Source organism: Perissodus microlepis, chromosome 4, assembly GCF_051167445.1.
Source record: "Perissodus microlepis isolate ML-2025 ecotype Zambia chromosome 4, ASM5116744v1, whole genome shotgun sequence".
Classification (NCBI taxonomy): domain Eukaryota; kingdom Metazoa; phylum Chordata; class Actinopteri; order Cichliformes; family Cichlidae; genus Perissodus; species Perissodus microlepis.
Window position 1 is genome coordinate 119,059 of NC_140464.1, and position 11,353 is coordinate 130,411.

At 45.7% G+C, this 11,353-nt stretch overlaps 1 protein-coding gene across 2 annotated transcripts; it reads right to left on the reverse strand.

Moving 5' to 3' along the window:
- Positions 1 to 497: 497 nt before the first annotated feature.
- Positions 498 to 8,071, reverse strand: maptb (microtubule-associated protein tau b). 2 transcript variants are annotated; one of them, XM_084924869.1, is made up of 10 exons: positions 7,963 to 8,071; positions 7,599 to 7,664; positions 5,414 to 5,454; positions 5,183 to 5,240; positions 5,027 to 5,106; positions 2,833 to 2,982; positions 2,676 to 2,757; positions 2,458 to 2,567; positions 1,949 to 2,116; positions 498 to 1,874 (listed from the first exon to the last, which is right to left on the reverse strand). In XM_084924869.1, exons 1-10 carry the CDS (start codon positions 8,054 to 8,056, stop codon positions 1,842 to 1,844), a joined length of 882 nt encoding a protein of 293 aa, XP_084780995.1. In that variant the 5' UTR covers positions 8,057 to 8,071; the 3' UTR covers positions 498 to 1,841. The 2 variants fall into 2 exon arrangements, with proteins under 2 accessions (XP_084780995.1, XP_084780994.1); XM_084924868.1 differs by having other exon boundaries at positions 7,599 to 7,667.
- Positions 8,072 to 11,353: the final 3,282 nt, after the last annotated feature.

Consider the following 11,353-nt stretch of genomic DNA (forward strand, 5'->3'; position numbering starts at 1 on the left):
AGTATTCAGAATGGCATTTTTCTGGTTTGGTTTCATCACTGGGTCTTGCTTAGGGGAGATCGGCAGACGGATTAGTGATCTGGATGCTGTACCTGTCCTTCATGGTATAGAGTGAGCGGATACAATGAGCTTCCTCTGAAGGGGGGCTGGCCTCTCCCTTAGAGATCAGGTGAGGAGCTTAGCCTGCTCAAAAGGAGCCAGTTGAGGTGGTTTGGGCATCTGACAAGGATGCCTCCTGGGTGAGGCGTTCCAGGCATGTCCCACTGGGAGGAGTCCCCGGGGCAGACCCAGGACACGCTGGAGAGACGATATCTTTCTAACCCTGGGAACGACAAGGTGACTGGGGAGAGGGAGGTCTGGACTTCTCTGTTTAGGCGACCCGTCCCCGGATAAGTGGAAGAAGCACATAAATCTGATAAAACTGCTTCCTGTTTATGTTGTTGACAGCGGTTATAATGAGGCTGGCGTCATGGCGTTTCTCTGCAGTGATGAAAAACTTGTCAGATTCAAGAGAAACTTTATTGGTACAAAGCACTTGAACAGCCAACAGGCAGAGAGACACAAATGTTTTGGCACCTGGTATCAAACGGCATTCTGGGTATTTTTTTTTAATGATGGTGGTGGTGAGGGGTACAGCACGTCAGCAAAAACACAGAAGAGATGTGATTGGTAGAAAGATGACATCAGAGAGAGAGAGGCTCGATGATTGGAGACATTTTATGAACAACGCTAATAACACACTTCCTGTTTCTAGAGTCACATGACTTAATGTTTCACTTTTTCCCACTGTTCTCACACTTCCTGTTTCCTCCAGGAAGTGCTCAAGACAGATGTTAAAATAATGGCGAGTTCATGCTTCAGATGCTTTTTCATCGAATCAGTGCTCAAAACAAAACTTCTGCACAGCGCAGGCGGACTAAGGATGATCTGATATCCTCGTGTCGGTGTTGTTCCCACATCATCATAATAAATGTTGTTCCAGGTTCAACATTGCAAGTGACCAATCACATTGTTGTGACGTCATACTTTTGCAAGCCAAGCAATTTATTAATTTATGAAATTACAATGTTGCAAGGACAATCTGTATAATGCTTACCGTTTATTAAAAACAGTATCCTGAAATGCAAAGAATTCAAATTGCTGTATCGGCGGACAGAGGCGGTTTCTCACAAGTTAAGTAGATTATTTTTTTAAGGTGTGTTTTTTCCGAAGTCGCAAAAGTATGACATCACAACAATGTGATTGGTCACTTGCAATGTTGAACCTGGAACAACATTTATTATGATGATGTGGGAACAACACCGACACGAGGATATCGTGCGGCGGACTAACTGGGACACGTTCACGGCCGTGCGTCTGCCGCCAAATTCAAAACGAGCTCAAATTTTCTTCAAAGGTCAGATTAAAGAGCGGGCTCCGGGTATGGGGGGCGGCGCTGTGGGCGTTTACGGGTCACAGGTTTGTGGAGTGTGTGTTTAATCGCATTTAACGCTGTTGGGTCTTTGATCAGGTTTTTAAAGTGAGACGAGGCCAGCGGCACGCTGAGCTGATCAGCTTACCACAGGAACTCTTAAGGTTAAACATTTATGTGCTGTCATATTTATTCATTCATTTGTCACTGCTCAGCTTAAAGTTGATTCGCAGTGGAGAAAACAAATATAAGTGAGGCTGATCATGTGACTCTGCACACCTGGGTGAACTCAACTGGATTTCTGATTCATAAAATCTCTCCAATCCTCGGTAGCTTTGTGTAACATGTATGATGATTTTTTTTTCTTCCATTAGGCCGTTTCCTTGGTGACAGCAGGGGGGCAGGGTCTGTAGGCACAGGGTTTGTCCAATCACAGGCCTTGTTTGGCGAGAGAGGCGGACACCTTACGGAAAGAGGAAGGGGTGTGTTAGCATATGTTATGTTTTTACTTTGTGATTTTTTTTCCGGACTTCTTACCTCATCGGCCAGGGTGTCGAGGGGTGGAGTTTCAGTTGCATTAAGACTTCCATGGGAGGAAGTGTTGCTAAGATCACAAGGGGAGGAGTCAGCCTGGATGATGATTTCAGCACCGTGGTCGGTTCGAGCTTTGGCACCCTCTCTGAAGCACAGCTTCTGAGTCTCGATCTGCAAACACACACGCGGGTGTCACATGACTGGGAATCAGGTCACATGACAAAAATGTGCTGCTCTCGAGCTGGGTGTGTAAAGCGCCAAATAAAAGGACAAAAGAAATTATGCTTCCACTGTAAGCGGACAGAGTTTACAGCAGAGGACAAATTAGGTCGCGTGACACCGGTGACCTGCGTGAGCAGGGCCAAAGACGTCTCCATTTACGGAGGACACAGCAGGTCTTCTGCGTGCAGGACGTTGTTTGAAGTTTCTATGACACTGCGGTGTAACAGAGGAGTCGGGAGTGCTGACTCTGCTCCTCCGATCCCCCTGAGGAGGTGGATGTTAGTGCGTACCTTCTTCTTCCCTCCTCCCGGCACATGAGTGACGTTCTCCAGAGAGCCGACTTTGGACTGAACGGTCTTAAACTCCACCTTCTCCGACTTGATCTCCACCTTCCCTCCACCTGAGGAGTAGAGCGAAGAGATCAGCCTGTACTACTCGTCTGTGCTACTTTTTATTGATCAGCTCTCCACTTAATCTCGAGATATGTGATTGTGGTGTGGAACGTTACCTGGTTTGTGGTGGATGTTGTCTTTGGAGCCGCACTTTGACATCACATTACTGAGATCCAGCTTCTTGTTGATGATCTGAACCTACAGACAGACAGGTGAGTGTCAGGATCTACCTGAGAGTCAGCTCTGCACAGCAGGTGGACGGATGTACGTTACCTTGCCCCCTCCAGGTGAGTGTTTCAGGTTCTCCGTGGACCCAACCTTTGACTTCACATTGCTGAGGTCGGGCATTGGATGAGAGGGGAGGGGGGGCGTCCGTCCACGAGCACAGCCAGGAGACCTGGGGGGGGTCCGGACCACCGCCACCTGCAGAATGGCAGAACCATTTTAACCACTGGTACCAGTTACAGACACTGTCAGAACCAGTCCTTCTGTTATTGGCTCTTAAAATCCTGCTCCTCACATACAAGGTCTTAAATAATCAGGCCCCATCTTATCTTAATGACCTTGTAGTACCATATCACCCTATTAGAGCACTTCGCTCTCGCTCTGCAGGCCTACTTGTTGTTCCTAGAGTATGTAAAAGTAGAATGGGAGGCAGAGCCTTCAGTTTTCAGGCCCCTCTTCTGTGGAACCAGCTTCCAGTTTGGATTCAGGAGACAGACACTATCTCTACTTTCAAGATTAGGCTTCAAACTTTCCTTTTTGCTAAAGCATATAGTTAGAGCTGGACCAGGTGACCCTGAATCCTCCCTTAGTTATGCTGCAATAGACGTAGGCTGCCGGAGGATTCCCATGATGCACTGGGTGTTTCTTCTTCACTCACTATGTGTTAACAGACCTCTCTGCATTGAATCATATCTGTTATTAACCTCTGTCTCTCTTCCACAGCATGTCTTTATCATGACTTCCTTCTCTCACGCCAACCAATCACAGCAGATGGCCCCGCCCCTCCCTGAGCCTGGTTCTGCCGGAGGTTTCTTCCTGTTAAAAGGGAGTTTTTCCTTCCCACTGTCGCCAAAGTGCTGCTCATAGGGGGTCATATGATTGTTGGGTTTTTCTCTGTATGTATTATTGTATTGAATTCTATTCTATTCTAAAGTTTGCAGATGACACTGCAGTGATAGGATGCATCGCGCACAGGCAGTCCAAACAGTCGTTACTAGGGATGGGTATCGTTTAGGTTTTATCCGATACTGGTGCCAAACCGGTACTTTTGAAACGGTGCCGGTGCTTAAACGGTGCTCAAACCGGTGCTTAAAGAATGGAGAACACAAAATTGGTCCAAAAACCTCATGTTCAGCTGTTTTTTTGTAAAAAGATAACAATGTTAGCCTTTTCTGCAGCTATAGGGCACATATGGCATCACTCTTGGCTGGAAGCAGTGCTTAAACAATGGAAAAAACACAAACTTTGTCCAAAAACCTCTCATGTTTAACTGTTTTCCACTTTTTCTTTGGTCATTTTAGCCTTTTTGGCCAGGGTGAAGGGAGTATCTGCCATCAAACAAGAAGACAGCCGCATGTAGCTATGATGATGTTTGCTAGTTCACCTTACATGCATTAATGTAATAACGTGGTTAGCCTACTCAACGTAAATTACACACGAACAACATTAAGCTACTCACGCAGAGAAGAACGGCTGCTGCTGCATCATCATCCGTCATCATTTCTGCTACACTGGCAGGGCTAGGGGCCAGGACTCTACTCTTCGGGTTTTTGGGGGATGTTGCTAACTCCGGGTCCGATAACAGGCACCACACCCGCAGTAGATGCGCTCGGTGTGAGGTCTCGCAGCAAGCTATCAAATACGGCGCATTTCTCGGCTTTTAAGAAAATGCTATGCGTCGCCAGGTGTTTCATCGGATTCAAGGTGTTACCTCCTTTGCACAGTATCACCTTAAAGCACTTGTTGCAGGCTGCTGAGTTTGCATCTTTTGCTGTGAAGTACAGCCAGACTTTTGACCGCTTTGCCTTGGGCATTTTAGCTCTGCTCTAAAAGAACGTACGTACCTGGACCCGCCTACTATCCTCGGAAACGTAAAGTGATTGGCTAGAATCTAAAGTGTGTCACAGCTCAGGGAAAAAAAGCACCGAAATAAAGCACCGAAATGTGCGCTGGCACCGGATACCGTTACCCATCCCTAGTCGTTACATTAATTGTGAGGTGATGCGCTCATCAGTGAAAATGAAGACCTGCAGTTTTACTTAATGTTGTGTAAATCACACAGAACTACACACATTATGTACGGATCATTTCAGTAACATGCGTGCTCTGGAACAACATGGTGACTGCAGACAGAACGACCCTGCTGAACCAGTAGCCCTCTGTCAGAGTACCACTGCTGTACTGCTGGTTTGACTGCAGTAAAGCGTATGAATACTTCAGCACCTATCTCAGGTGTTCTCACCTTCTTCACCTCTCTGTTAGGCGTGGACGATCGGCTGGCGGGAGAACGACTTCCTGGACTGCTGACGCCATCCACGGACTCTGACAGACAGACAGACACGGGTTAGTGGCTCTGATGGGTTAAACTGGTGTGACTGGTTATACTGGGTCAGTGTACCTGTGCTCTTGGCTGAGATCATCTTGGCTGCTCTGGCGCCTCCTGCTGTCCTGGAGGCCTGAAACACAATGTCGGTTACCATGGTGAAAAGAAGCGAGGTCTGAAAGCTGTGAATTTGGGAAAAATCTTCCAGTTCGTGAACATTTCCCATCATCGTGTTAGCCTCGTGCATGGCGCCAGCCTCTGGGAACAGCTGATAAGTGATTCCGATCAGTAAGTGTACAGATTTACCTTCATTGATTCTTCAGAAGTTGCCTTCACAGCGGCTTTTTCTGTTGGAGGATTAAAAAAATATCTTAATGACGACCAGTGTTGGGTAAGTTACTTTAAATTAGTAACTTAGTTACATTACTAGTTACTTTTATCACAAGTAACTCAGTTACTTCAAGTTACTCGTTACTTTCAGAGTAACTAGTTACTAGGGAAAGTAACTTTGGTTTTACTCAGAATTCTCTTGTTAATGTGTTGCTTCCGTAACTGGATACCCAGCAAGACTGCCAGTCTTCGAGCTTGCTTACTTGCCACAAGTGCACTTTGCCACCTACCAATAGAAAGGAAAAAAATAATGTGCACACTTCCACGAGAGAAATCCCACGCCTGGACCGTCGTTGACCGCCGCATGATTCTAGCCTGCTTTTTACATCCAACACAAAAACTGCAGTCGTGGTGCTTTCGATTGTACTCAGAACTCGGAAATTCTGCCTTCTGAATAGGAAGATGTAGGTAACACCAGACTGCAGATGAGCTGCTTACAGGGCTGGACTGGGACAAAAAAATCGTCCCGGGCATTTTGACTAGAGACCGGCCCACCATTATAGGAAAAATCATAAAGCCTTTGAATGAAAACAAACGCTGTTGTGACAGTGATGTACACTGTTCTGATGGTATATATGCATCAATCTATCAATCGTTTGTTGTAAGACTCAGATAATTATTTTTTTTAAAAGCGAGACATTTTAAATGAGAATAAGAAAGAAAAGTATTTCTTTGTGCCCCCCTCTCCCTGTTAATGCCCTACCTGCCCCCCTGGCAACACTTTGCTAGACCCGCCCCTGGACAGTTACCAGCTGTCAGCTAAGTAAAAAAAGGATCCTGGTGTTATTTGTCTCTCAGAAACAGTTCATAACTTCCCTTCAACTCATTCATGTCACCTAAAAGGTAAACCTGTTTCTCCATCACCTGTTCAGCTCTGATGATTCAGTAAGGACATCTCCTGGTTTCATCTTCATGTTTCCCTCTCACCACATATCCAAACCGACATCATGACCAGCAGCTTTACAGCTGTGGCTCCAGCAAACATCAGCTGATACTAGAAAGTAATATTAAATAAATTCTAACAACAGCTGATCAAGCTTAAACGTGCTGCTGTTGTTTAGCGCGACATCCGCTGGTTTCCTCTTTCTGGCGCAAAGTGGGCGATAAACAAACACGAGAGAAAAGCCGATCAGCTGATCATTGATCAGTTTCATGATTGAAGTAGAAACAGGAGAGAGAGGGGAGAGAATGAGAGAAGAAGAGGCAGCTGTGCAGCATAAACACAGAATAACTCCAGCTTTGTGTCTTTTTCATTGTAGCTGAAGTCCGGGACAAACTGTTCCTTTTCACCTCAATACGAAACCCGTAATATTTTCTCTTAATACGAGACGATTCTGTTTTTTTACGGGACAGTTGGCAACTCTAATAATTAACCTTATGAACAAAATAAAGTTCAACATCAGTAACATAGCACCACCCAGCTGTATAGAAACTCCGTCATGCTAGCTAGTACGCAGTACGAAAAAGTCAGCATAACGAAAATAAACTCCACCTAAACTTGATTTATATGTGACTCAGATACACTGCAGGTCATAACTTCTTACCTGAAGTTCAGTTCACCTGATACTCGGACCGGCGGCTGCTTCGGGTCTCTCCTCTTGCCTCCCTTTCCCTCATCCACCTGCTGGCTTCCACCACTTGCTAATGTTATTGAATCTGTGGAAGCTCCGCGATAGCCGCCACACGAAGTAACGAATAACGAGCCTATTTAAATCCCAGTAACGAGTAACGGGTTCCTGGTTTTGGCATAATAACTAGTTACCGTGCTCGTTCCCACAATAATAACGTAGTTACTGTAACGCGTTACTTAATAACGCGTTAGTCCCAACACTGATGACGACTAATAATCAATAATCAAAGAACAGAGTTCGTTGATCGCTGACTCTCTGACTTTGGTAAAAGTTGCAGGTTTTTTCATGTTCATCTTATGTGGAGCGAGAGTCGCTTTCTTCTCCGGCTCCAGTTAACAGCCATCCAATCAGAGTGGAGGGGTGGAGCAAAATAAGTTGGGAGTAGGGTTAGGGTTAAAGCTCAGTCAGGTGATCAGTTTCTCGTAACACCTTTAGTTATCGATCAAATGTCAGTAATTATTGTTACCAACCTTCCATCTTCTGCGTTTCATAGGCGGGGCCATCTGTGAGGGGGGCGGAGTCTCCATCCATCTTCACTCCTACAGAGGAGGGGAGGACACAGAGAAGAGAGGTGATGAAGAGGAGTCAGTGAGCATGCTCAGGCACGGTGAATCACCATGATGATGATGATAATGCAGAAATACAATCATAAAAGTCTGAATGTGTCACCGCAGCTACACCCGAGCCCGCTCTTCCTCCTCCTCCGTGTTAGCTCGGGGCCTAACAGCAGCCTGCGGACTGATCCGGTCACCGCAAACCCGCTGCTCCGAGAATCTCCAAGGAGGAGGATGAAGAGGGTGAAGAGAAGGAGGACGGGCGTTGTCCGGCTCTTACCTCCTGCTGCTGCTGCTGCTGCTGCTGTCGGTCCGTCTGCTGCTCCACCCTGCGCCGCTCTAACATGGAGGGAGGGGGGCGCAGGCTGCTGCATGCCGGGAGGAAGCTGCCGTTACCATGGCAACCCGTTGCATCCAGACGGAGGAGAGAAAGTGTCGCGTTCTCGTCTCAGGTCGCACGCGATGACGGCGATGAAGTTCCGGCTCTCTTTATACACATTAAAGCAGCTTAAATAACGCGATTCTGCTCCACAGAGTGAAATTCTCACAGGTGTGGGAGGGGTCACGGTAATCTGAACCGGAACTGCAGCTGCACACAGGTGAGAATAAAACAACATCACCTGATATGTGATTGTCTCGGACACAGAGACACACAGTGAGATCACTGCACTCGCCACTTCGACATAGTGGGCGGAGTTTTGCGATCGTTACCTGAATCGCAGGTATGAGCACAGAGCGTACTTATCAAAATAACAGGAAGGAAGTTTTGACCAAAGCTGACCTGTGCTGTAAACTTCTTAAACATTAAAGTTGTCTGCTTGAGCTTTGAGGTCACAGTTCAGATAGGCCGAGCATGGATTAGTCTCCACGACTGATTCTAAAGCAGCCTGACAGTTCTGAGCATGAGCTGAAGCTCTGTGTCACAAGGTCGGAGGTCAGAGGTCAGTGCCAGGAAGGCCTCAGCTCACCTGGCTTTGCTCGAATGGATTGTGTGCAGTAGCGGTTTTTGATACAAGTCAAGTCAAGTTTATTTATAAAGCACATTTAAAAACAACCGAGGCTGACCAAAGTGCTGTACAATAAAATACAAATATAAAATACAATAAAACACAAATATATAAAACACCTCACTGATAAAACAATAAGTTAAAACAATAAGTTAAACCTTGCTAAAAGCCAATGAGAAGAGGTGAGTTTTAAGAGCAGTTTTAAAAGTTCCTAGGCTTGTGGAGAGTCGGATGTGAGGAGGTAAACTGTTCCACAGTCTGGGTGCAGCCACAGCAAAAGCCCTCTCTCCCCTAGTCTTTAATCTGTACCTGGGAACATCTAAAAGCATCAGGTCTGCTGACCTCAAAGATCTCCTGGGGCGGTAAATGCTAAGAAGCTCTGCCAGGTAAGGAGGTGCAGTACCGTTAAGAACCTTAAAAACCAGCAGTAAAATTTTAAAATCAATCCTAAAAGCAACTGGGAGCCAGTGGAGAGAGCAGAGGACCGGAGTGATGTGGTCTCTCTTTTTGGAACCGGTCAGCAGGCGAGCAGCAGCGTTCTGCACCAGTTGGAGGCGATGCAGACAGGAACGATCTAAACCAGCATAAAGGGAGTTACAGTAGTCCAGCCGTGAAGTAATAAAAGCATGGACCACCCTTTCTAGATCGTTCCTGCACAGGTAGGACTTGACTTTAGCTAAAATCTGTAGATGATAAAAAGATCCCTTGACTACGGAGCTGATTTGTTTATCAAATTTAAAAGCACTGTCAAAAGTAACACCGAGGCTCTTAATGGAGGAAGTACATTCGGAAGTTAGGGGTCCCATAAAATCAAAGGAGAGGTTGGGGTCTTTAGGAAGCCCAAACACAATGACTTCAGTTTTACTTTCATTTAGATGTAGAAAGTTAAGAGCCATCCAAGTCTTAATGTCAGACAGACAGGAGAATAACGGCTGCAGAGAGTCCTTACAGTCTAACCTCAGAGGGAGGTAGATCTGAATGTCATCAGCAAAGGAGTGGAAGGACACGTTATGTTTGCGCAGCACATCGCCCAGAGGGAGCAAATACAGAATAAACAGCAGGGGGCCTAGAATGGACCCCTGAGGTACACCACAAGTTAAAGGAGCTCTGGGAGATGACAGTTCACCGAGGTGAACAGAAAAACTCCTGTTATCCAGGTAGGACTGGAAAAACTTTAAAACAGTACCTTTCAAACCGACACAGTGTTCTAGGCGGGATAACAGTATGTTGTGATCAACAGTGTCGAAGGCTGCTGTCAGGTCTAAGGTTACTAGGACAGCAGCACAACCAGAGTCTACAGTTAAAAGCAAATCATTAAAAACTCTCAGTAAGGCGGTTTCAGTGCTGTGACGAGCTCTAAAACCAGACTGAAACTTCTCATAGAGACTGTTGTTGTCTAAAAATGACTGGAGCTGCCTGAGGACAACTCGTTCCAGTACTTTGGACAGAAAGGGCAGATTGGAGATGGGCCTATAATTAGAGAGTATAGATGGATCCAGGTTAGGCTTTTTGAGGAGGGATTGAACAACAGCATGCTTGAAAAGTGTTGGGAAACAACCAGAGCTGAGACAGGCATTGATCAGGACCAGAAGGACAGGTCCAACTGAGGCCAGGACCTGCTTCAGAAGACGAGAGGGGATAGCGTCAGTGGAACAGTTGGTAGACTTGACCTTGCAGACTGTTTCATGCAGCTGAGAAAGAGAGATTAGCTCAAACTGGTTAAAGGCAGATTGGCACGAGGGAGAAACACAGGGATTGAAAGGTGGAGGTGGAATGACAGACTGCAGGGAGGAAATCTTATTAACAAAGAAATATAAAAAGTCATTGCAGAGGGTGGCAGAAGGTGTGAGGCAGGTGGACGTATGAGGATCAACAATGGAGTTTAAAACGCGAAACAGAGTCTGAGGTTTATGGACATTACTGCTGACCAGGTTAGATATGTAGGAGGACTTAGCCATTTTAGCAGCTTTCTGATAAGTTAAAAGAGAGTCTCTCAGGATATTGAAGGAGATTTGCAGAGATACGGGCGACACGGGCAGATGCCCGGGGCGGCATCACGGGCATCGGAAAATAAAAATAAAGAATTACTCGTACTCATGCTGCTCCAACGTCAGCGCATATTGGGAAGGCATAGTCACCGATCGGTTTCTATCGCCCATTTGCTGGGAGTAAGGGCGCCCTCGTTTGCGAGGTGCGCCTGCGGTACAGGGAGGAGAGGGCGGGGCGGCGGGGGATTCTCTGGCTGGCTGGAGCAGCGTCTAATAACCAACTCGCAAAATAAAACAAAATAAAAACAAACAAACAAACAACAAACACGAAAACACCAGACATCATGATACAGACTTATATCTGCACCGATGTTTTTTCAAAATTCTATAAAGTGAGCGTGAGAGTATGGGCAGAAATCTGTGCCATCAGAAACTGAATTTGAATAAGTTAAATTTGAATTTGAATTCCTCAGATTGAATCTGAATTGTAACTTGAATAAATGCTTTTGAAAACTGAATTTGAATTAGTCTAATTTGAAATTGAATTTATGGTTTGAAAATGATCATCACTGAATTGAAATTGAATTTTATATTTTGAAAATGAATTGATTTGCTTTGAAACTGCATTTTATCCTTTAAAAATTCAGCTCTCGAATAATTTCAGTTTCACTTCTCA

Bases quoted from the DNA above. Each gene is read 5' to 3' on its own strand.
- maptb (XM_084924868.1), bottom strand. From the start codon at position 8,056: ATGCAGCAGCCTGCGCCCCCCTCCCTCCATGTTAGAGCGGCGCAGGGT. The intron at 5,455-7,598 runs GTTGGTAACAAT...ATCCTCCAACAG, and splicing joins TGAAACGCAGAAGATGGAAG to AAAAAGCCGCTGTGAAGGCA. The intron at 5,241-5,413 runs GTAAATCTGTAC...ATTGTGTTTCAG, and splicing joins CTTCTGAAGAATCAATGAAG to GCCTCCAGGACAGCAGGAGG.